The sequence below is a fragment of the Narcine bancroftii genome, chromosome 3 (genome assembly GCF_036971445.1).
Source record: "Narcine bancroftii isolate sNarBan1 chromosome 3, sNarBan1.hap1, whole genome shotgun sequence".
Classification (NCBI taxonomy): Eukaryota; Metazoa; Chordata; class Chondrichthyes; order Torpediniformes; family Narcinidae; genus Narcine; species Narcine bancroftii.
The window spans coordinates 135,992,418-136,019,049 of NC_091471.1; the positions used below are offsets into that span (position 1 = coordinate 135,992,418).

General features: G+C 40.1%; 1 protein-coding gene and 1 long non-coding RNA gene across 2 annotated transcripts in view; one reads left to right on the top strand and one right to left on the bottom strand.

Annotated features, from left to right (window-relative positions):
- LOC138756240 (NEDD4 family-interacting protein 1-like) overlaps window positions 1-26,632 on the bottom strand; it is a 70,563-nt gene that overhangs the window by 16,219 nt on the left and 27,712 nt on the right. Inside the window, exons 3-4 of the mRNA XM_069922823.1 lie at window positions 22,988-23,112; window positions 21,668-21,734 (exon numbers count right to left, since the gene is read on the bottom strand). Of these exons, the coding sequence (XP_069778924.1) occupies window positions 21,668-21,734; window positions 22,988-23,112 (192 nt within the window). The remainder of the gene's footprint in view (window positions 1-21,667; window positions 21,735-22,987; window positions 23,113-26,632) is intronic.
- Window positions 20,535-26,632, top strand: part of LOC138756241 (uncharacterized) — a 32,713-nt gene continuing 26,615 nt past the window's right edge. The window contains exon 1 of the long non-coding RNA XR_011352895.1: window positions 20,535-20,724. This is a non-coding gene — a long non-coding RNA (uncharacterized lncRNA). The remainder of the gene's footprint in view (window positions 20,725-26,632) is intronic.

The window sequence follows — 26,632 nt, forward strand, 5'->3', positions numbered from 1 at the left end:
TAGGATTGGGGAGTGGGTAATGTGTGGGATTGGGGAGTGAGTGGTGTGCTGGGGTGGGGAATGAATTGTGTGTGGGGCTGAGGAGTGAGAAGTGTGTGGTTCTGAGGAGTGAATAGTGTGTGGAAGTGAGGAGTGAGTGATATCTGGAAGTGAGGAGTGAGAGGTGTGAGGGAGTGAGGAATGAGAGGTGGGTGGGAGTAAGGAATGAGTGGTGTGTGGGAGTGAGGAGTGAGTGGTGTGTGGGAGTGAGGAGTGAGTGGTGTGTGGGAGTGAGGAGTGAGTGGTGTGTGGGAGTGAGGAGTGAGTGGTGTGTGGGAGTGAGGAGTGAGTGGTGTGTGGGAGTGAGGAGTGAGTGGTGTGTGGGAGTGAGGAGTGAGTGGTGTGTGGGATTGGGGAGTGAGTGGTGTGTAGGATTGGGGAGTGTGTGGTGTGTTGGGGAAGGACTGCATGGTGTTGGGAATGAGGAGTGAGTGAAGTGTGGAAGTGTGGAGAGAGTGGTGTCTGGGAGTAGAGAGTGATTGATGTGTGGCTGTGAAGAATGAGTATTATGTGAAAGTGGGGAGTGAGAGGTGTGTGGGGATGAGGAGTTAGAGGTGTGTGGGAGTGAGGATTGTGTGGAGTGTGGAAATGGGGCGTGAAAGGTGTGTAGGAGTGTGGAGTGAATGGTGTGTGGGGGTAGGAGTGAGTGGTGTGTGGGGGTAGGAGTGAGTGGTGTGTGGGAGTGAGGAGTGAGGGATGTATGGGGGTGTGGAGTGAGTGTTGTGTGGGAGTAAGGAGTGAGTGGTGTTTGGGTATGAGGATTGAGTGGTGTGATGGAATGTGGTGTGAGGGGTGTGTGGGAGTGAGGAGTGAGAGGTATGTGGGAGTGGGGAGTGAGATGTGTGTGAGAGTAAGGAGTGAGTGGTGTGTGGGGCTGAGGAGTTAGTGTTGTGTGGGTGAGGTGTGTGTGGTATGTGGGAGTGAGGAGTGGTGTGTGAGAGTGAGAAATGAGTGGTGTGTGTGTGTGGAGTGAGAGATGTATGAAGATAAAGAGTGAGACTTGTGTGGGAGTGGGGACTGGTTCATGTGTGGGAGTGGGGAGTGAGTGGTGTGTGAGAGTGAGGAATGGTTATTTCTACCCTTGGATGCTCTCTGACCTGCTGAGTTCCACAGAATGTTTTTGCTCAGGATTCTGGCATCTGAAGATTTAGTGCTTCTGCATTGAGCAAACATTGCCTGTCTCTGTGGGCGCATTGATGACTCATCAGTGGCTATACTTCATGAGAAGTTTGAGTAGATCAGTTATGTCACCAAATGCTCCTGCAAATTTCTGCTGGTTGCATCACTGCCTGATATGGAGGGGTCAATGCACGGGATAGTAGAAGACTACAGAGAGTTGTTAACTTCGCCAGTGACATCTGGAGCATCAGCCTTCATTCTATTAAAGTCATCTACAAGAGGCAGTGCCTCAAAAAAGCAGCCTCAATCCTCAGATTTTCAGCACCCCAGCCATGCCCTCTTGACCCTGCTACCATCAGGGAAGAAGTAAAGGAGCTTGAATACGAACACCCAACTGTACAGAAACAGCTTCTTCCCCTCTGCCATCAGATTTCTGAATAGACAATGAACCATTGACACTACCTCACTTTCTCTTCTTTTGCACTAATTTCTCTATTTAAAAAATGTAATTTACAGTGTGACAGAATATAGATACGTTTTTGGGAGATAAATTAGGACAGGGTTTTTAGTGTAGGTCACATACAAACACTTTAAAACTGATCTTATTTAAAGCTCTGTTAATGCTAGACATATCAGCCCCAGAACCTTTGCAGAAGCTTTGGAGAGTATCCGGAAAATTTCACTAATAGATTGTAGTTTTCAAAACGGCAAGATATGAAAGAACTTGTCGGAGCCACATTCTGTCTTGAGTGGACTTGCTGTTTTAAGAGGTTTTGCAAGCAGAGAGAGTAAAAAAATGTTTTCTCTCTGTGGGGGAAAGAGAGAGAGAGAGAGTGAGAGAGAGAGAGAGAGAGAGAGAAAGAGAGAGTAACAGATTAGTTCTACCGTGATACAGTTAGCAGCAGCAGCTGGGACTGGAACAGGACAAGCTGGCAAGCTCGTGGAAAACCCCATTTGGAAGATGGGTTGTGAGTGCTTAGTTCAGCCTGGTGAAAGCCCTTATGGTTCATGCAAGACTGGCTGTCTAATGTTTCACTTGGAATAAGAGAAACAAAAAGGTACTCAGTGGTGACCTGAAAGAAAGAGATTATCATCTGGAGATCCCTGAGGGGGAAAGTTTATTCGGAAAGACACTGAAGTGGCTGATTAAAAAGGAATCAGTTGTGGGTGTCAGCGTAGAATGAATCTCTCTCTGAAAACCGACAAGATCCTTCCTGAGTGGTAACCATTTACTTTTCAAGCACCAAAGCCTGGTGAACTTTATAAATGCTAAATTCTGTGCACAGTATATGAATTGCCTGCAACCAGTGAACTTGGAGGAATAAGAAGTGAGATTGGACTTTGAATCAAAGAACTTTTCTGAGCTTATACATACATTACATACACGTGCCCTTAGAATTAGAAAGGGGTTAAGTTAGGTTAGTTAAGTAAATAGTGATAAGTTAAAGTGTGATTCTGTTTTCACGTTTAAGGATAATTAAAAGCAACTTTTGTTTAAGTAACCATTTGTCTTGGTGGATATCTATTCCTGTTGGGTTTTGGGGTCCTCTGGGCTCATAACAATAGCAATTTGTGACATTTCTTGACAATAAATTCTGGTTCTGATTTTGAAATGTGAGGACAATTTGGTATTTCATGCTATAAGTAACAATCTGTATTTCTGAAGACTAAATGTTGAACAGGATATTATACATTTCTGGTAGAATCTCTTAACTGCCTTACTGATATGGATAGCAGATTTATTGATTCCATGCACATCCATATGATTCAGTGGAACTGGTGACCCATTTAGTTACAATACTTCATTTAGCCATCAGCTTTGGAAAGATCATTTCTGATTAATCACTGCATTCTCATGAGGTGAGTTTCTCCAGCATTGTGCTTTTACTTAAATCACAGTGTTTGCACACTCTCTTGTATTAATCCTGAGCCTTGATTGGAAGGAAACCATTTTCCACAACTAATGACATTTCTTGGATAAATTATTCAGCTGGTGGAACATGTATAAACATTAATGCATTTAAAGCCAACAGCTAAATCACCTTCCTCCCCTGAACCCACCTGATCTCCTTCCACTTTACTCAAAAATTATCCACAATGCACTGCTTCTGGAAATCCTGTTCCTTTCTACTGCTATATGTGCAAAAAGCAGATATCATTTCAATTGATCAGCAAAGAAAAATGCAAGATAGCTTATTCACTCATATCTGGGTATTTCTAAAATAAAATGTATTGAGTATATGTTACAAGATATGAGGAGTTGTTCAGGACTCCTGAAAACCTGTACAGAATGATAATAATATTCAGCAATATGGTGAAACATCAATCAGCTATTGTTACTCAGACCTATTTAACCTTAGCACATGGTAGATCACAATACTTGACTTTGATCTTCTGTTAAGGGCACTGCAAATCATATCAATAACAGATGTTAATGGGTGGAGGAATGTGCAACAGGCAAAGGATACTCTTACTACTGTAACCAAGGATCTGTTGCATTATAGATTGGGTTTTGCTTACTTCCCTTTGGCATAACTACACACATCAACCTGTCAACCTACTGGTGTGGACAAAGGCAGTTGTAGAGTCAAAGGCAGCAGATAACAAAAGGAAATGGTAAAAAATATTCAGATGATACAACATCTGGCTTCAAAAGCATGCTGGTTTGACAGAGAAGAAATATACTCCTATACTTGTTCTTGCACACTTGAGCTACACAAACATTAGAAGTTAGATTCTGGAATATAAATTATAACAAGAATAAGAGTGACCAACAAAACTCAAATATATTTAGAGCTAGGGGAGGGGCAGTTCCCACCCCACTGAGTTCCTTCAGCAGTTTCAAAATTTTCATCTTTAAAAAGTAAATAGGATACGTGGAAATTGTTGGTCCAAGTTTGGGGGAAAAAAGGTCACTTGAAATACTGTGTGTAATTCTAACAGCCCCATTACAGGAAGGAATGTGGAAGCATTGGAAGGGATGCAGAAGAGTTTTACTAGCATGACACTAGGTTTAGAGGGTATGATCATAAGGAGAGATTGGTTGGTTTTCTCTGGCGTTTAGGAAGCTGAGGAGAGACCTATTAGAGGTTTATAAAATTATGTGTCCCCCCAGGGTAAAAGTGTCATAACTAAGAAGACGTGTTCAAGGTGAGGGGTAGGAAATTTAAAAGAGATGGGCGGAGCAAATATTTTACACAGAGCGTGGTAGGTGCTTGGAGCATGCTGCCAGGAGCTGTGGATGCAGATAAAATAGTGGCATTTGAGAAGCTTCGAGAAAGACATTTGAGGATGAAGAGGATGGAGGGATATCTATCAGGTGCAAGCAAAAGAGTTTTAGTTTGATTTGGTCATCATGTTGACACAGACACGTGGGCCAAAGGGCCTGTTCCTGTGTTGTACCATCCTGTGTAAAAATTTCACACAATGGTAAAAATATATGGGGATACTCAGGTTACAAATTGACTGAAAGCACCAAATATTTGGATCCAATAACTCTCAGTGGATGAATGGAAAAACAGCCGAAGATGAGTTATCTGACTGAAGTTCGGCAGTTTACATTTTTTTTTAATTTAAACTTTGAATTTTAAATTTAGACATACAGCACCTTAACAGGCCCTTTCCATCCATGAGTCTAGGCCGCCTAATTCACACCCAATTAACTACACCTCCAGTATGTTTCAAACTGTTGGAAGAAACTGGAGTCCCCGGGGAAAACCCACACAGATGCGGGGAGAAGGTACCAACTCCTTACAGACAGCATTGGATTCGAACCCCGGTCCCGATTACTGGCACTGTAATAATGATGCACTAACCGCTATGCCAACTGTGCCACCCACATTTATGAGGGTAACTCCAGCTCCTTATCTTCACTTCTCACCTCCTGCCCATAGCTATATCGGGATCCCTCCCCAGTCCTTCACTTGGCCTCTCGGGGCTTCATCTCCTGCCTTATCTGTGGGCGAGATGCCTCTTTATTCAGTGAGTTTTCTCCATGTATCTTTATTGCTGAGTGATGAGTAGTCTCTGATAAGATGGAAGAAGGATCCCCCAGTTCAGTTTGGGATCTGAAGATTGGGATGGTGGTTGGGATGATCCTGAGCATATCTGAGGGAAAGGAGTGAGGAATTTGGAATAGGAAGGGGTCTCAGAGTAGGTCTGTGGAGGATTATAGGGTCAGCTATTAGGAAAGAAATATAGGATGGAATTTTGTTTTTCTTTGGTTGAGGAGGTGCTGTGATTGTGAAGTATCAGGCTCAGTGGGTACTGGACACAAGTATTACAATCCAAAGTAACTTTATTGAGCACATGGGAGACAATAGGGGAAGACATCAAATGATACTTAATTACTCTACTACTAACAAACGAGCCTGCAGCTGACATGGACATTACCCCTCCATAAATCTTCGTCCACGAAGCCAAGCCAAAGAAGAAGAAAGAAGAAATAACTATATACATATTCACATCAAACCCAGGTTGGACTCTGATACCAGTGACCACCTATCTTCTACACAATACGAGACAAAAACTATAACGGTGCAAGTAGGCACATCAGGCACAAGGGACTCCAATACTGTTGTAGGCTGCTTACCCTACAACACTCTCCCGCATGTGTACACACTTCACAGACAGGGACTTTCAAACACATTCCCGATTCTCTATATCAATGGGGGTGTCGCTCTCTGCCACAGTACTATGGATCAACTTAGTGTAGTGCACACCTTCCCCGCGACGTCCACAGTAATGACCTGGCATGGAATACTATCCAAAAAGCAGAGAGAAAGAAATGTGGTATGCATTGATGTTTATACTGTTCTAAGCTGGGTGTCTGACCAAAGATGACACTGAATCAATCAAGGTGGCCGGAGTCAACCTTGATTGGCAGGTGATGCAACTTCCGACTAGATTTCAGACAAGGACACATGATCCTCTGCAATCCACAATGTTCCAGACAGGGAGGGTGTGTTTCTCTGTAATCCACATATAACAGGAGGTACCTATATAGTGCACATCCAATCTTTCTACAGATGAATATCTTGGTGATCTTTCTCCATTCTAAAAAAGAACACAGCCAAGAAACATCTCCATGAGAAACACAAAAATGGCAGATGCTGGCTTCATGAGTGAACATAAAGAGACTGGAGGGGTGCAGCGTGTCAGGCAGAATCCACAAAGATAAATTGTTGCTTGGCCAATATTTGGGGTGAGACTAACCATTTCCAATAAACAGTCCCAATAAAGGGTCCTGACCTGAAATGTTGACTGATCGTTCCTCTGCATGGATGCTACCTGACCTGCTGAGTTCTTCCAACTCTTATTTGTTCAAACCTCTCCAAGGATTTCCCTTTCCATCATCTAAGTAGCCTAGGCATTACAGATCACAATTCCATGTGAAACAGTCATGTGGACACAGTGTGCATGTCAATAGCAGAAAATTTGAAAGTGGTCAGGACTCAAGTGGAAGGTCCATGGGACTTTAACAGTATGTAGTACTATAACAGCAAGTGGCACATGCTGTTGTAGCAGATTATCTCTGTCATGGGTGAATGCCCAATCAGATGATCCAGCCCAATTGTTTTGTAGCCTGAAGACTGCTTTAATAGCATCACTGTTTACCACATAAAAAGCATCGTTAAGGTGCCTAGTTAAAGATTTTACTGTGAAGATGCAGACTCTTTGAAGCCATGACTGCCTTTTAATCAAAATTTACCCACCTCCACCATCTATTGCCCCTCAGAGATACTCAAAATATCCAAATGGAAATAAAAAGTTATAACAAACCCAGATTAAAATTCTTTCAACATTGTATTTCATGTTTTTTTTCTAAGTTCAATGTAAAATTAAGGGTCTCCTGTTTTCTTTTTATTTCAATTGATGTTTTAGTGAAATTAGATTGGGGAGTTAGAAAAAGGAACAAGTTAATTCAATATCATCTGTTTTAACCATCAAGAGAAATTTTCTCCTAAAAATATTAGGTAACTGACATGGCAACATGACAAATGATGAAAGAGTGGGAAAATGTTTATTGGACTCTTTTTAAAATGTCCAATTGGCTTTATTATTGTAACTACAGTATATATTTTTAAATATCTGTTAACTTAGGCACATAAACATTAAGGTTCGATGTTTGGTGTTTGACTGTCACTTTGGGAGTTCTGAATCCAGGACAGATCCTTTCCTGAACCAAACTTTGCTTAAGAAAATACCTAAGGGGGCTGGTTACAGTATTAATAGTAGGGAGAAGGTCAAGTTCTATGTGGAGCACTTTGACTGATTTTTAATGATCAGCAAGAGGGTAAATCAGATAATATCAGTAAAATTAGCTGAAATGTGAGAAATAATACTCAAGCTGACGTTTGCTTATCATCCATTGTAGTATTACTTGCATTTATCTCTGAATAGACCATCATAATCAACTGTGACTCATGATCTCTTATTCAGAAGTCAATGGATTCAAACCTCATCGTAGACACTCAAACACAAAACTTCAGCCGACATTTTAGTCCACAATTGAGAGAACCCCAATTGTTGGAAGAAGAAGAGAAAGACTCATTTGCAGTTTGCGTAATCTGGGATTGCCAGTATTTAACACTGCCCCCTCACCCCATCACCCAAAATAAGTTTCCTGAACAGTTGCAATCTTGATCGTGGTAACCAGGGAGTCCAAGGGATAGACTCAGTTACAATGATATGTCTTCTTCAAATAATGATAAAGGTTCTGAATTTGGAACATGCTGTCAAAAACACCTTGGTCAGTTGCAAGAAAACATTTTGTAAATGATACAATCTGAAGCTACTAAGAGCCATTGGGGTAGAAAATGCATGTTCTGAAAGGGGTGTCAATTATCGAAGCATAGAAGCCTCTAAGTGAAGGTTTCTCCAAATGTTCCCCTTAAACATTTCACCTTCCACCCATGGACTCTAGTTCTTGCCTCATCCAACTTCAGTGGAAAAAAACTTGTGTGCATTTATCCGCTCATAACTTTTCAAACCTCCCCTCATTCTCTAATGCTCCAGTAAATAAACTCCTAACCTCTTCAACCTTTCCCTTTCAAGTCCCAGCAATAACCTTGCAATTTTTTTCTGCACTCTTTCAATCTTATTGATATCTTTCCTGTAGGTAGGTGATCAAAACTGCATTCAAACTGCTTTAACTGCGTGTGTTTTCATTTGTACCCCAGAAATGGCGATTGAGCTGGTGCTCTGGGCGGCGAGCACAACCAAAGGCCAGCAGCCCACGCAGTGGCACTTCCCCCAACAAACGAACCTGTGGGTGAAAGGCAAGGGCATCTTAAAGGCCAGCGACCCCAAAATGGCGCTGGCCTTGCTGCGCAGCCAACAGACAGGGATAGCACGTGGGGAAGGAAGGCATTGTTATGCAGGAAAGTACCTGCGCGCAGGTTGTGATGTCAGCTAAGGGGGGGTGGGGGGGTACGGCGGGAACAATGCAAGTATAAAAGTTGGGCCTGAGCCCTAATAAAACTCAGAGCTTAACCTGACTACACTACGTGTGTGGGTCTATACCACATTGAACTCAATATGGAATTTCTTGGAAAGTGCAACTTATGCAGGGTACTACACTACAGAGATAATGCAGGTGGTGTATCTCCTTGGGGAAATTTGATTATCTATAAAATAACACCAGTAAAGAATGCTGTTGAAAAACAATTTGTGAATTATTGCTTTCTTGCACAATAAAAGAGGTTATACAACCTTTGATATTTGGAGAAATATCTCATGCATGACCATTCTTCAATTTTTAAAACATTTGCACACTTTAACATAAAGTTTATCTCATATGCATTCATGATATTGCAGAGGGACCTCCTCAGCAGCATTTTTTCTCTTACTGCATAATGCTTAAAACAGAAACAAATACTCACTTGTTCTAATTCTATATGCAAAGGCCTTCGGAACCTCTAGCAGTCTTTGCATCTCTGTATAACATTCTGAGTGGAAGGGTGCAATTAAAGCTCTATAATCAACTGCTTCCATACTGGCACATTGTCTGCCATAAATCTGGCTGCCCCACTAATTCATCCAGTACCTTGGGGAAATACAGCACCACAGACAACCGACCTGTCAGCAATAGCACAGTAGCTACTTACAGCATTAAGGACATAATTAAAGGTACCAAGTCAGAACATAAGTAAGGTGAGGCCCGGGGCTAGTAAACTGTAGTTAGACACGTTACAGCTCTTTGTTATTGAGAATGGCTTTACTAATGCTTTGCAATACATGATTTGCAAATATCTAACAACATATGCTGTGCTATCCTAAACCTTGCAGATTTTTGGACCAAACAACCTTGTTATTCCAGAATTGTATCCAGAGTTTACAACTGGATACAACTCTGGAAAAACAAGGTTGTTTTGTCCAAAGATCTGCAAGGTTTAGGATAGCACAGCATATGTTGTTAGATATTTGCAAATCATGTATTGCAAACCATTAGTAAACCAATAATTTTTACTTTACACAAATAGATAGTTTTACTTTTACCTCAGTGCCCTTTGGTATTTAACTTTGATTTTAATTGTAAAAAGTGGAATTCATTATATTTTATTTCAGATTTAATTCTAGGAATGTCTTACTCTCACAGAACCAATTATGCTTAAAGATGGACAAACCAAGCATAGACCATAGCTCACAAATTCAGCTCTTTAATGGAGCAGATATGAGGTGAAGCATTCATCCAAGATACAAAATCAGACCAAGCAAGCCACAGTCACATTAATTTTCTCTCAAAATAACAATAAGGAAATGTAGCATAACATTTTATTTTAGTTTGTTAATGGATGAATCTTCACATAGAATCATTTGATTGAAAATTGATTTTTTTTTGCACTTAACATGCTTGTATGCAATTTCCAGAAGGTTTGTTTGAATAAAGCTCTATTGGGAATAATGAGGTGATAGGAATAATGAATTTCAAGAAATTTACAATAGTGGCTTAACACTCTGCCCTTTACATGTCTGATTAAAGCTCCCCCCCACCCCCCCTGTCTACCTAGCTTTTTTATATATATTATTTCAAAGGGTGTGCTCAGACCAACATTTGAGGTCTTTCTTTAATGACTCGGGGATATGGCAATAAGCCTTCTTATTATTCCACAGCAGGAAAGCTTTGCGGAGTCAGAAGGTTAACCTCTCACCATAGAGTGCCCATTCTTATAGCCACAGGACTTCTAACGCTGGTTCAAGTAAATTTCATATCAATATTGATGATGGAGGATTTGATGATAATAACATCATTCAATTATATTAATTTTCAAGCAGAAACGATTAGACTCACACTTGTTGGAGATTGGAGCAGCTTGGTGAAAATGATCAAGTATTGTTTGCACTAAGTATTTGCCACAGTCTAAAAGTTCAGTTTCAAGGAGAATTTTTATCCTGCTGCTATTAAACTCTCGAATAGACTTCTCATTTGTAAAAGATACTGCTGTTTCATTGTTTAACTGCACTTTACTCTTTAGATCCTGCACTTTGCCCCAGTAATACTATACCCTGTGCATTTTTATTTTATAATTGTACCACTTTCTGTAATTAAGTATGAGTTGACTTGCCTGGATAGCACACCAAAGGAAAAAAAAATCATTGTCTTGGTACATGTGACAATAAACATTCAGTTAAATATTGCACAGATCTTACAATGTACAGACACGTTATCTGAGGAGTTGTTAATAGAACAGAACACTGTGCAATCACCAGTAAACCTATCCTTATGACTAATTGAAAGATACTAATTAAACATGGACCTTCATAATTTTACTCATTGCCATTTTACAAGTTTTCTTCAAAAAAATAATTTGATCGTCTCCTCTGAAACTCATTCTGAAGCTTCAGCCAATTGCTTCAACATGTGGAAAAATATACAGTCGATTGCTGTAAAGTTCAAAGAATCTCCTGCCTTAACAATGTACTAAAGTAGTGTTAGGTCAGATAGTAACTTTCAATTTCCTCTGGATAGAAACTCATCTGCTGTTACATTACACCACAGAGACATGTCACTTTTCCTTGGTGAGTCCAAGATATGGAAAGTATGATGCCAGCATTGCCTGTACATGAAACATAATTGTCAGTATTTCACTTAACACCTCATACTCATGGTCAAATGTGACAAAGTTCTTAAATATCAATCATCTGTATGAAATATGAGGAGTTTGTATTCATGTATATTTATAACTAGTAGCATTTACAATCCAGAGTTCTGGCAATGGCCCATCTATAATTCTCTCTGCAGATGGGATAAAAGTATAGTCTGATCACTGCCAAAAAGGAGAGGCAGGAGTAGATTATTATACTGTAGACATGGAAACATTGGAAAATAATTTAAGGCCCTCTGTGCCACCAAACAGCATTGTTGTTGAATGTAAGGCTGAAACCAAGGGGAGACATCCTGCTAAAACCAAGAAGCATACAGTGGGATACAGTGGGACATTGACCTAGATCAGTGGTTCTCAATCTTTTTCTTCCCAGAACTTGAGGGCACAGATTTAAGATTAAATTTAAAGGTGATCTGAGCGGCAAGTTTTTTCCACACAGAAGGTGGTGAGTATCTGAAATGAGCTACAGAGGAGGAAATAGAGGCAGATACGATCACAACATTTAAAACGCATTTGGACAAGTACTTGGAAAGGAGAGGAATAAAGGGATTAACACAGGCAAACAGGATTAGTGTAGATAGGTATCAAGGCTGGCAAAGGCAAGGTGGGCAATGACGGCCCATTTCTGTTCTGTACCTTTCAATGTTTCGATGAGTCTAACATCAGGCATGAACCTGATTCTTACTCCTTTCACCTTCAGAAGGAATAATTCAGATTACAGAAAACGTTAAAAAAAATGAATCACACCAAGAAACTCAAGCAAATATTTGCTAATTAAGTGAATATTTGTATTCCCAAAATACCCATGAGTGTCAATGTAAATTGGGTGAAACATAGCACTGGGGGACACTAAGTGATAAGGTTAGTGTCGTGGTTAGCACAATGCTCCTATAGCACCAGCAACCCGGGGTTTGAATCTAGTGCTGGCTGTAAGGAGTATGCATGTTCTCCCTGTCTCTACCTGGGTTTCCTTCAGGTCACACATGTCAAACTCAGGCCCGCGGGCCAAATTTGGCCCTTGATATAATTATATTTGGCCCGCAAGATCATATCAAATATGTATTAGAGCTGGCCTGCTGGCCGCCGCACCAGTATAGCGCATGCACAACTAATACTACAAATCCCAGAATGCTTTGCAAATGTGTTGGCATCAGCCCACTAATCACCCCCACCTCCTCTCTTTACTTTCATTTGTATCTGCGACCTGTTGTCTAACTCACATGTAATAAACCCCTCACGGAAAATGGCCAAATGAAAGACAGAAAACAGGACCTTTCAAGACAGGTGGGAGGCAGACTATATGTTCATCATTTTAAAAGACAAACCTGTTTGTCATTGAAGCAAGTTGTTATTTTTTTGACTTGTTGACTTGTGAAAAAAAATACATTTAAAAGGAGCTTAAAGGCTATTGAGAAATATTATTTATTGAATATTTTATTTCTCATTTGTTAATGCTTCTTCTGGAAAGAGTTTAACCAAAACTATTATTAAACATTTATTTTAATAAGAAAAAGTTTAACATTACATATGTTGAAAGAAGAGAAAACATGCAGATGTTGTTGAAAATTTTCAATAAATATTTAGTTTGCCCCACGACTTAGTCCAAGTTTCTAATTTTGGCCCTCTGTGAATTTGTGTTTGACACCCCTGCTTCAGGTGCTTTGGATTCTTCTTACCCACCAAAAACATATGAGGTTTGTAAGTCAGTTCATGTATTTGGGCAGCAAGACCTCATAGCCTGGAAGGGCCTGTTGCCATGCTGTATCTCGAAATTAGAATATATATTTAAAATTTGCAATATAGTCTTATGAAAGAAAACATTATCAGTTAGTAAATGAGCATAAATGAGCAGACCAACTGTATAATTACATAGAAAGTAACCTAGCAACAATGAGGCAATAAGACAATAAGTTTAATGACATAAAAGACCAGTAATCCTCATAATGCTGTAGGGTGATAACTTTAGTCTATTTCAAACTATGTGACTTTGAGAGTTACACACACGCACAGTGAAAAACGAACTCTCTTAAGCTGCCAGCATTTTTTGAACGTAATCTTATACAGTATATTTCATGATGTCTCCAAGCGATAAGGAGTTGAAGAAAGCCAGAATTTTAAAACTGCAGACTTCAGAAGTCATTCCTGGTAAATCCTCACCCCAGGCAGTACCAGCAGACAGTGGGTGAATCTCCAGCGTCTTTTCAAAGTTGCAAGAATTGTGCATTACTGCAGTGATATGATGAGCAATGTGGTCATCTTCAGTATAAATAGATGCCCAATTTGACAATGGAAATATTATTAAATAAATGAAATATTGGTCCTGATTTTATGGTTTTTACATGGGAGCAAATTGCATTGCAAGTGTTGCCAACTATTCATGAGCAATTAGTTGTGAAAATCTATAGGAGTAAAAGCACATCGTAATGGTGCTGGTCTTTTCAGCATCCAATATATTGCCAATGTTTCAGGCTTGAGTCTGTCTTCAAAGAATATACAGAATGAGCCAGAAACAGAAAATCTCAAGGTGGTCAAAGTCTGGCGATGCATGAGATCACGGACAGACATATCAGCAGGAGAATGAGATTTTGGAATTGAAACGGGTGGCCACTGGGAGATCCGTATGCCAATGAGCCGAGGTGCTAAACAAAGTGATCTTCCAGTCTGTGTCCAGTCTCTCCAATATAGGGGAGACTGCCACGGGACCACCAGATGCAGAAGAGGACCCCTGCAGATTCACAAGTGAAATGTTGCTTCACTTAGATGAATTATTTGGGGCCCCAAATAGTGATGATGGAGGAGATGGGCGATAAATGTCTGTGGTCACAGGGGTAGTTACCAAGGGGATGTTTGGTGGGGAGGGAGGAGAGGACAAGGGAATCATGGAGAGAAGCACACAAAATATGTTTCTAGTGGTGGCAAAATGGTGGTGAAGGATGTGTTGGTTGCAGAGGATGATGAGGTGGCAGGTGAAGACAAGAGGAATCCTGTCCTTGTTGCATGTGAGGATGAAGGAGCCCAGGACAGATTTGCAGGTGATGGAGGAATGGAGGATATGAGGGTGAGCACCGAGTTAATGCTGGCAGAGGGAAAACCTCATTGTTTGAAGAATGAGAAAATCTCAGATGATCTTGGCCTCCTAATTACCATGAGTTTACAGAAGAAGAGAAAAAATGAAGGCAGAACTTGTTTTCTTAAAAGGGTTTGGACTTTGGCTTACTCAGCTTGAAGCCAGTGATTGGTTTGATCCATTGTTTGGTCTTCAGCTATTGGAGTTGGGTCAGATCCCCTGTATACCTATTATTTTTTTATCCTGTGCATTGGCACTTCCATTCCAGACCATGATGCACTCAGTCAGAATCTAACCCTTCTCAGTAAAAGCTGAGATTCACTTCTATCTCTTTCAGGCTTGAAAACTCCATTCATTCCCTCAGGCAACCTTCCCTCCATGCTATTCACAGTGCAATTTAGATCAATGAATAATATTTTCTCATCTTTGCTCTGTTCCTTCCAAACATGGAGAGTTGTGAGCATGTAGCAGGTTTTATTTATTCAAATACATATAAACTTTGTAACAGAAAGGATTTGGAAATTGCAGTCAACGCTATTTCAATTACATCTCTATTAACATCAAAGAACAAGCTTATTTTTCAATTAATTGATAGAAAATGCAGTCCCTGAAGGAAGTTTATGGCAAAACATTTAATAATGAATTGCCCCAAAATTCCCAGTGGAAGAATAATAGCCTCCTGGGATTGAATTACAAAGCAAATGAGTGACTCCAGAGCATCAGCCCACGGCAACACAGGGACGAGGTGTAAGATTAAAATTTTATTGAAAGTCAACCAACGCTATTACTTCTGGAATCAATGTTGACTGATTCAATCTAAATTCCAATATAATTACAACTTTCATATCATTTTTACTTTACTGGAAAATATTTCTAAAGCTTTATGAGAAATTAGTTTGATGGGATTAGCAAAGCCATTCTTTTTTAATGTGAGTGAATATGTGCTAAAATGACAGTAGTTTGTAGTCCTAAAATTAATAATTACTTGATATAATATGATTATCCATGCAACGAGTTGACTTTGTGTGTAGTGTCTGGAAATGTACATATCATCAGTCAAATTAATGAGCTGTTTGCTGAAAATAACCACAGTGCCCTCAAGTGGCAATAGTTTCCTTCATTCTCAACCAGATCAGCACAGAAAAAGGAGGTAAACAAGAAATCTGCAGGGATTGGAAACTGGTACAATGCACAAAGTATTGGAGGGACTCAGGAGGTTAGGCTGCATCTAGTATTCCTGAAAAAGTGTTCAGGCCTGAAATGTTGACTATTTCCTTCCATGGATCCTGCCTTTCACATTCAATTCCTCCAACATTTTGTGCATCGTTAGCACAGGAAAATAATCCAATATGGAAAAAGTAAATTGTCCACCAACCTGTTGGCCCATGTTAACTTGGTTATGAAATATAGTATCTTTAAGCTTTACTGCTGTAAAATAATGCCTAGTTATGCCTTATTTCAGAAAAAAAAGTTTATAAATACCAAGGCACAGAGCAGCTGATAATTATATAGTCATAGAGTCACATGGCATGAAAAGTGACTCCCTGCTCATTGGGTTCACATTATTACCTACCTATTTAGCTACACTAATCCAATTTTCTTCTCCCCTCATTCCCATCAATTCCTGCTAGATTCTCCCACTTATCTAGAAGCTATGGGGTATATACAGTGCCAATTAACTTACCAGCCTGCACATCTTTGGGGTGTGGGGGGAAAGCAGAGCACATGGAGGAAACCCAGACAAGTTCCATACAAAGAGCTATGGAGGTCAGAAATGAATCGAGCTCACAAGGGCTGTGAGTTACCAAGTTATGCCACTGTGTTTTTTTTAATTAAAAAAAAATTCCTACTGTCACAGCTTACCATTCCCATGACCATTACTTGCCCAAATGTGTCTGCTCCAGCTAAGGAATGACTATCTCAGTAGGCCCCATATTCCAACAGCATAACTTGAGGCGACAGGGCCTCCGGCAAGTATTCAAGGACACCCACTCTTCATATGTCCCTGACAGCTTATTAATTCATCTCTATATGAAAAATATCATCTCAATGTTTCAGTTTTAATTATATTTAACAATGATTATAATTATTAAATATAATTAAAACTGGAAAAAAATTAAAAGGCTGTAAAACACAAAAATATATTTTTTTTAAACTTCCATTTCTTCCTGCTTCCTCAACTGAAACCCACGAACCATATTAAAAACATAGGGGCCACAAGTGCCAACTGTGCAAGGGGCAATCTCAGTAGGTTGTGTCATAAAGTCAGTCAAATAGCATGGGCCAAAGCTGAAATTTTGAGAGTGCAGAGTTTGTATGTTCCTGTCAGGATTAAAGGGAAGGTTAGCAGGCATAGGGAATCTTGGTTTTTGAGTGATATTGGGGATCGAGTTCAGAAGAAGAGAGAGGGGTATAGCAGGTATAGGTAACATGGAGTAAGTGATGTACTCAAGGAGTATTAAAACGCAAGAAAAACTTCAAGAAAAACATCAGGAAGGCTAAAAGAAGACATGAAGTTGCTTTGGCAGACAATGTGAAGAAAGATCCTAAGGGTTTCTAAAGGTATATTAAGAGCAAAATAATAATAAGGGACAAAAATGGTCCCCTTTAAAGATCAGAGTGGTCAGCTTTGTATGAAGCAAAAAGAGATGGGGAAATCTATTTTTTATTAGTTTATTTATATTTTCAAATCAACATGATAACATGAAATTCATCAGTTACATAAATATACATAATCTTATCATTCGATATTGATTTTGAGTACGAAAATAAATAAAACAAGAAAAAAAGAACAAGTCCTAACCCAGGGGAAAAAAGGTTGAGAAATAGACAATATAACTGAAGAGTGAAAAGTAAAATAGACAAAAAAAGAAAAGAAAAGGAAAAATGTTTCATTGGATTCATCCAAGATATTCCCTCAGAACTTCAGGGAAGTGTGTAGAAATTGTAGGGGCTCTTACTGAAATATTTAAAATGTCCATAGCTACAGGTGAGGTCCTGGAGGAGAGGAGGGGAGCTCATGTTCCATTGTTTTAAAAAAGGCTCCAAAAGTAACCCTGGAAATTATAGGGCAAGTGAGCCTGATGTCAGTAGTAGATAAATTATTGGAAGGTGTTCTAAGAGATCAGATATACAAGTATTTGGATAGCCAGGAACTGATTAGGGAGAGTGTGTGGTAGGTCATGTTACCAGGAAAGTTGATGAAGGAAAGGATGTGGATGTTGTCTTCATGGGCTTTAATAAGGCATTTGACAAGGTCCCACATGGAAAGTTAGTCAGGAATGTTCAGACACAAAGGTATTCATGGTGAAGTAACGAACTGGGTTCAACAATAGCTGGATGGGAGAAGCCAGAGAGAAGCAATGGATGATTGCTTCTTAGGCTGGAGGCCTATGTCTTGTGGTGTGCCACAGGGATCAATGCTGGGACTGTTGTTTTTTTCATCTGTACCAATGATCTGGATGATAATATGGTGAATTGGATAAGCAAGTTTGCAGATGACACTAAGAATGGAGGTGTTGTGGATAGCAAAGAAGGTTTTCAAAGCTTGCAGAGGGATCTGGACCAGCTGGAAAAATTGCAGATGGAATTTAATGCATATATGTGTGAAGTGTTGCATTTTGGAAGGACAGACCAAGTAAAGACATACAGAGTAAATGGTAGGGCACTGAGGAGTGGAGTAGAACAGAGAATCAGAACCAGAATCAGAATTTAATGTCATGAACAAGTCACAAAATTCGGTATTTTGCGGTAACATCACATTGAAAACTTTCATTTAAACCTCCTTGCAACAATAAATAAAAAGAAGATAGTGTATGAAAATTAAGGTAGTGTCTTTGGTTCATTGATTATTCAGGAATCTAATGGCAGCGGAGAAAAAGCTGTCCTTGTGCCACTGAGTGCTCATCTTTAGGCTCCTGTACCTCCTTCGCAATGGTAGCAGAGTGAAGAGGGAATGGCCTGGGTGGTGGGGGTCTTGGAGACAACTTTAAGATACCACCTCTTTTAGGTGTCCTCAATTGAATGAATTCTGTTGCCTGTGATATCGCAAGCCGAGTGAACAACCCTCTGGAGTTTTTCTTATCCTGAAAGTTGGTGCGTCCATACCAGACAGTGATGCAACCAGCCAGAATGCTCTCCACAGTACACTTGTAGAAGTTGTTGAGAGTCTTCGGTGACATACCAAATCTCCTCAAACACCTCACAAAGTATAGCCACTGGCAAGCCTTCTTCATGATTGCATCAACATGGAGGCTCCAGGATAGATCCTCAGAGATGTTGACACCCAGGAATTTGAAGTTACTGACCCTTTCCAATACTGAGCCCTTAATGAGAACTGTGCTGTGTTCCCTTGACTTTCTTCTGAAGTCCACCATCATCTGCTTGGTTTTGCTAATGTTGTTGACATGACACCACTCATGATTCCCTGAAAGTGGCTTCACAGGTGGGAGTTGGGATGTTATGTTTCAAAGACATTGGTGAGGCCAAATTTGGAGTATTGTATTCAGTTTTGGTAATTTAACTACAAGAAAGATATCAATAAGATAGAAAGAATGCAGAAAAGATTTACTAGGATGTTGCCTGGATTTCCAGAACTGAGTTACAGGGAAAGGTTAAACAGGTTAGGACTTTATTCCCTGGAGCATAGAAGAATGAGGGGAGATTTGATAGAGGTATTTAAAATTATGTAGGGGTAGACAAAATAAATGTAGATAGGCTTTATCCACTGAAGATAAGTGAGATACAAACCAAAGGACAGAGCTTAAGAGTGAAAGGGAAAAAGTTTATGGGGAACATGAGGGGGAACTTCTTCACACAGAGAGGGGTAGGAGTGTGGAATGAGCTGCCAGCTAAGATGGTGAATATGGGCTCAATTTTAACCTTTAAGAAGAATTTAGACATGGTTGGGAGAGGTATGGAGTGTTATGAACTGGGTGTAGGTCAGTGGAACTAAGTAAAAAAAAGGTTCAGCCCAGACTAGAAGGGCCAAAGGGGCCTGTTTTTGTGCTGCAGTGTTCTATGGACCAGGCCCTTCATTAGTACTGCAAGTTGGCATTAAAGGCAAGTCTCATTTGTCTGCACTTGGTCCATATCCTTCCAAATCTTTCTTGTCCATATATCTGTCCAAATGCCTTTTGAACATCATAATTGTACCTAAGACAGTTTCTTCTGGCTGCTCATCCAGATACGGACCAGCCTCTGAATGAAAAATCTGCTTCAGTCCCCTCCTTCTTCCTAGTGGTCTCTTTCTCTACCTGTCTCTCCCTCTCTCACTCTTACTGTTCTATACATTCTCACTTCCACATCCCTCCTGCAGCCTCTTTTTCTCATTTTGTGCATTCCATTTCAGCTTTTAAATTTTTTTTAGTCTTGATAAAGAGTCCAAGCCTGAAATGTTGATTGACCATTTCAAGTCAAGTCACCTTTATTTATTATTCATACCATGCTTGCATGGTAAAGACAAGATAGTGTTTCTCCAGGACCATGGAGCATATTTACATAAATAAAAGTTAGAATAGAAATTAAACACATAAAATGTTAAAATCTTAAAAAGTATACAGTAAAAGTCCATGGTCCATATGTTCTGGGAATTCATGAGTCTGTTAGCTTGGAGAGCTATGGTACCTCCTACCAGATGGCAGAAGGGAGAACAGTTTACATGAGGGGTGTGTGGAGTCCTTCACAATGTTTATGGCCTTTCACCTGCATCGAGTGCTATAGATGTCCTTCATGGTAGGAAGAGAGCCCCAATGATCTTTTCCATTATCCTCTGTAGGGTCTTGCGATCCGAGGCGGTACAACCTCCAAACCAGTCGGTGATGCAGTTGCACAGGATGGTCTCAATACAACCTCTGTAGAATGCAGTGAGGGTGGAGGGTGGGAGGTGAACTTTTCTCAGCCTTTACAGGAAGTAGAGACACTGCTTGGATTTCTTGAATATGAAGCTGATGTTAACAGACCAGGTGAGATTCTCCACCAAGTGCACTCTAAGGAACTTGATCCTCAACAGTGGAGCTGTCAATGGTCAGCGGAGCAAGGTCCCCCCAGGCCCTACTGAGGTCGACAACCATTACTTTATTGTTTTTTAAAGTTCAGATTCAGGTTGTTGGCTCCACACCAGTCCATTAGTGACTGTACCTCATCTCTGTACATTGACTCGTCATACACCACCATTGTGTTGTCACCGAACTTGATGATGTGGTTCGAGCTATGTTTAGCTTCACAGTCATGGGTCAGCAGAGTGAACAGCAGTGGACTAAGCACGCAGTCCTGAGGGGCCCCCCGTGCTCAGTGTGATGGTCTTGGTGGTGCTGTTTCTGATCTGGACTGGAAGTCAAGAATCCATTTGCAGAGGGAGGGGTTTAGACCCAACAGGCTCAACTTCCTTATCAGGTACTGTGGTATGATGGTGTTGAATGCTGAGCTGAAGTAAAAAAAACAGCATTTGAACATACGAGTCCTTGTTTTCCAGGTGGGTGAGGGCTAGATGGAGGGTGATGGCAATGGCATTATCCATAGAGCGGTTGACTCTGTATGCAAACTGCAGTGGGTCAAATGATGGCAGAAACTTGATGTGCCCCAAGTTGAGCCTCTCGAAGCACTTCATGACTTCACGAGCATTTCTACCCGTGGATCCTATCAGGCCACTGATTTCCTCCGGCATCTCATTGTACATCCAATACAAATGTCAATCAAAACCAAAGGGCTAAAACTGGCATCCTATATAATCTCAGGGAAGAACAATAATCTTCTGAGTTTTTGTCTTAGTGACAGCTCTTAATGTTGCAGAGATCACAACTGTAATGCCTCCAATTTAGCTTGCAAGCATTGAAAAAGACATTGAGCGAGCTTTAAACATCAAGGAAGATGTTGCTTAATCACTGCATGACATCAATCCAGTCATAAAAATGAAACTAAACATCATGTCAACTGCGCCCTCTTGTGACATCTCATATACACTGCAAGCTATCTACAAAACTTGTGATGAACTCATGATTGCAACTGAAACCCGTATCGGAAACAAAGCCATTAAATGAAAAGATGAACGTGTAGATATTTTAACGCTGTTGTTTTAGAAAATAATGAATGGTTCAGACAGAAACGTCATTGTTACATTTTAATCTCTGCATTTTAATCCAGATATTATTCATTGTAATTTAATTGATTAACATTTCAACCATAATCGCAAAAAAGTAAACATTTTAAGTATTTGCTAATATTACTGATAATAATTTGAAGCAATGAGATGAGCTACTCCTTATTTGTCACAAACAACTGTGTGTATGAACAGATGACACTTATAAAATAGATCAACTTAAGGTGAAAAATAACTTACCAACAGCCAGAAAAATCCACCAGAGCCATAGTTTCCCTTCAAAATAACCGAAAAAATAATCCGAGAACTGGAATCACAAATGTTTAGGCATAAATACAACACAATTCTACTTTGAAACCCAAGATCATAAACGAGAAATATGACCCACTGAGACGACTTTGTCCTTTGAGAAAAGCATTGCTGATTCCCCATGTAAACTCCTCTTTACAATTTGGATCCTAATTTCCTTTGATCACATTAATATCAAAAGTACCTATCAATCTTATCCATGTAATAGCTCAGTGATTGAGCATGCACCACACTCTGGGGAAGTACAAAGGCTAGCATTCTGCAAGGTGCAAAGGAAATCCTTTGCTTTCAATTCCAAGCATTGAGTCATTTTATCCTGAGAGCACACCCCTTGGTTTAGACCCTTTAGCTAGGAAAGCAAACTCTCAGCAAGTATCGGAAGAATGTATTTTTGGTTAACTGATTATTAGTTTTGATTATTAAATTAAGGCAGTTGATCATTATTTATGACCCCAAATGATTGACTTTGGTGTGCATTAGCTCAAAAGAGAGGTTAGACAAATTTGGTTTGTCAGAGGCTAAGGGGTGACCTGATAGAAAAGTATAAAATTATGAGAAGATTATGTATAAAATTATAGATAGAATGAGTATTTTTTTCCCAGGTGAACATATACTAGAGGATATGAATGAGAGGAGGAAAGGTTAGATGTATCAGGCAAGTGTTTTATACTGAGTAGTAATTGGCTGGAATGTGCTGCCGGGGAGGTGGCGAAGCAGGTATGATAGCAACATTTTTGAGGCGTTTAGATAGACATGCAAACAACATTTCTGGCCAAAACACTTCATCAGGAATCCATGGAAGGCAATAATCAGTCAATATTTTGAGCCTAAAGCTTGAAATATTATCTATCTATTGCCTCCATGGATGCTGTCTGACTGACAAATTCCACTATTAGACACTAAATGATAAGAAACTATCCCTTTGCAAATGGGCACCTCTCCATCACCAGAGAAGGGTCTTGGCTCTTTTTGACTTTAGACATACTCAATTACAAGCATTCTGCACACATTAAAAAGAGATACAGGAAACCAATATTTTCAAGTTTTCTGGTGCAAAGCAGATATCTAAATCAAAACACAAATCCTGGCTAAAATCCATGATTTTTCCAAGGTGGAAAGACCAACAATGTCAACCATACCATTGTAAATTCCCAAGTTAAACAAATGACAACACATGAACAACGGATTCAATTAAAGTGGTAGATGTTTTCCAAATGGTGCATAACTTTGTCACATATATTGAATACTTACCCTAACAATGAGAATCCACTTTATAAGAGACAACCCAAACCCAGAAATAGCGCCATATCTTCCAGCAATAGTATTGGTTGAGCAGAAGGATAAAAAGAATCCAATCCAATTAAATATGAATGCAACTAAAATGAAACAAAGTGAAAGAGTTATTAATTCGGAAGAATTAGCAGAAGTACCAACTTAACTACGGTATTTACACTGTCTAGCATTAATGTTAATGTAATCAGAAATTTGATTATCAGAGACATTCACAATTCGATGAACAGCAAAGCCAGGGATGGTACCTTACTTGCTGCAAAAGGCATTTTGATGGTGGTGTTCTGCATAATACCCAATGTAAATGGTCTACACCATGACAGGTCCCCAGCAACAATGCAAATTCAGATCAACTTCCAGAAGTCTGGCTCAGAGTCAAGAATGTTATGAACCAAATCACTGTGAACCAATAGGGTTGCAAGAATAGTCATGTGGCTGTGATAAGAACTTACTCCCAATTAACCTACACCCCCAGTACGCTTCAAACAGTGGTAGGAAACCAGAGCCTCCAAGGAAAACCCACGCAGACGCGGGCAGAACATATGAACTCCTTATGGGCAGCGCAGGATTCAAATCCCTGACCCAATCACTGGCAATGTTAAGGTGTTGTGCTAACCACTACGCCAACCATGCCACCTTCCTTGAAATAGTTGAATGCTCCCACCAACTCACTGGAATGCCTGTCGCATCAAAATGGAGGAGGAGAATTTGGCATTGAGTACCTCAGGTCCTACACAAGACTCCAGGGCAAAGGATGCTAGGAATCTACCACCTCACAATCTATCCCTTTGTTCCCCATTAAGCACTGGAGGATCCACATTGGTCTAATCACCACTCTGGAATTGAAAAATGGAATAAGATTATCATTGAAATCAGGGAACTGCCCAAGCAGAAATGATAGGGTCACCACAACATAGTGAAGCAAAGAGCCTGTACTGCGCTGCAATGTTCTATGAGGTTGAGCTCCCTACTCAAGATGAAGAACCATGAAATATTTAGCCTTCTTTCAGAAGATGTGGCATACATCTGGGGCAGCATTGAAATAGCAGTGGGTTTATCACTCTGGAACTCACCCAGCAAATTATTTTTTTTAGTTGACTGCTGCCTTGGCTATCCACCATGTCTTCTGCAAGAAGAAACTAAAGTAGGAGTCAAGGGCCCAGCAGAACAGAAATATAGTTCTATATGATTTTGGCCTCATAGATACACTGAAGATTTTTATGAATGATGGACGTGAGAAGAATTGTAACTTCTTGATCACCTCTTTCGAAAGAATCCTCAAATTCATGAGGGACAACTTCCCAAACATAAAGCTATGTTGACTAGTCCTAATCAGCCATTGGCTTTCCAATCATCCTAAAAAATGAAACCAGCTAAGATTATTCAATCTCTCCTCATAAATTCAACTTTGTTTGAAAGCACAATTACTGATTCAGCATTGACAAATTCAGTAATTTTGTACACACCAAGGTTCTGACGACAATAAACATAAGCAAGATAAAGCTCACCCATATTTTTGAACTACAAGGTCTTATTTATTTAAGTTAATAAAGTATTAATTTTGTTGTTGATATAAAAATTCCCTTTTGTAATATTAGTGTTTAAGCCTCTGTGCCAAGAGTTGGAACATTTTCTGTCAGTGGTGAATCTTTGCAAGGAAGTCCATTGATAAACTGATTTATTTCTAAGACCCATTCAGACATACAGAAAAGCCCAAAACTTACTTGCTGTTGTCAATTTAACTGTGTATTAGACTCCTTGTGACGTCAAGTGTCAACATCCCATGGCTGAGCTGACAGTCAAGGCATCTAAGTGGGCAGAAGCCAACTTTGGGAACTGTGGTGTTGGAAGGGAAAAGTTCAGAGGGTTCAAAGAATAGTGGGTCTGGACATAGGCTGAATGCAGAACTAATCGTTATTGATTAGGGTAAGGGGTCGCAACAGGGATAACACATGCAAGTATTCTCAATCACACCACACAGTGCAACCAGTCACATCAGACTTAACACTATTGATACCACAACTGCTTACACTCTTTCAAGCACAGTACCACCCAGTCACATCAGACCACACCACAATACTACCAACTGTTTATACAGCATTCCTTGTCTAAGGAGGACATGGTTCAGATGCCATCTACAACAGCCTCGATCCCTTATGTAGTGCATGCCTTATTAACAACTTCTCCAGTGTAATCCACACTAAGGTTCAACTCAGAGCCAAAGAGGAAAAAAGGAAGAGCTACTGCATGTGGTGGACTTTATAGTGAAGTAAGCTAGAGAATCCAGCCCAGGTAATCAAAAGATGATTAGAGTGGCTAATGGTCAGATGTGCACTAAAGGCTGGGCAGAGTCCAACATTTATTGACAGGTGGTGCGACTTCTGACTAGGTTCCAGATGGAGAATTTACACGACCCTCCACAATTCACATTACATTCCACCCTTTGTAAGTCACACCATATAACCATTTATAACACAGAAGCAGGCCAGTTTGGCCCAACTAGTCTGTGTTGAACATCTTCTCCCATCTAGTCGCACTGACCCGCATTTGGCTCATAACCCTCCACACCTCTCCTGTTCGTATAATTATCCAACCTTTCCGTGAATATTAACATTGATCCCGCTTCTACCACCACTGCCAGAAGTTCATTCCATACTTCCGCCACCCTCTGGGTGAACAAATTCCCTTTTATATTTCCCTTAAACTGTTTCCCCTTTTATTCTCAATCCATGCCCTCTTGTTTGAATCTCCTCCACTCTCTGTTGAAAAAGCTTATCCACATTGACTCTATCTGTCCCCCTAATAATTTTGAATACCTCTATCAAATCACCCCTCAACCTTCTACGCACCAGGGAATAAAGTGCCAGCCTGCTCAACCTTTCCCTGTAACTCAAACTCTGAAACTCCAGCAACATTCTCATAATTCTCCTCTGCTCTCTCTCTAAACTGTTTAACTGTTTATATCCTTCCTATAATTTGGCAACCAATACAGCACACAATATTCCAAATTTGGCCTCACTAATGTCTTATACAATTTCAACATAACATCCCAACTCCTGTGTTCTATTCTCTGATTTATGAAAGCCAACATACTAAATGCTTTCTTCACCACCCTATCCACATGTGATTCAACTTTCAGAGAATTATGTACCTTGACTCCTAAATTCCTTTGTTCCATTGCACTCCTCAATTGTCTACCATTTAAAATGCATGTCCTATTTTGATTAGTCCTACCAAAATGTAGCACCTCGCATTTATCAGTATTAAACTCCATCTGCCATCTTTCAGCCCACTCTTCTAACTGTCCTATATCACCCATAAGCTTTGATAATCTTTCTCACTGTTCACAACACTGTCAACTTTTGTATCATCTGAAAATTTACTAATCCAATTCGCCACCCTATCATCTAGATCGTTAATATATATGACAAACAGCAGTGGACCCAGTACCGATCTCTGAGGCATTCCACTCATCACTGGCCTCCAATTCAACAAACAATTTTCCACCACTACTCTCTGGCATCTCCCATCCAACCATTGTTGAATCCATCTCACTACTTCATCATTAATATCTAATGCTTCCACCTTCCTTACTAACCTCTTATG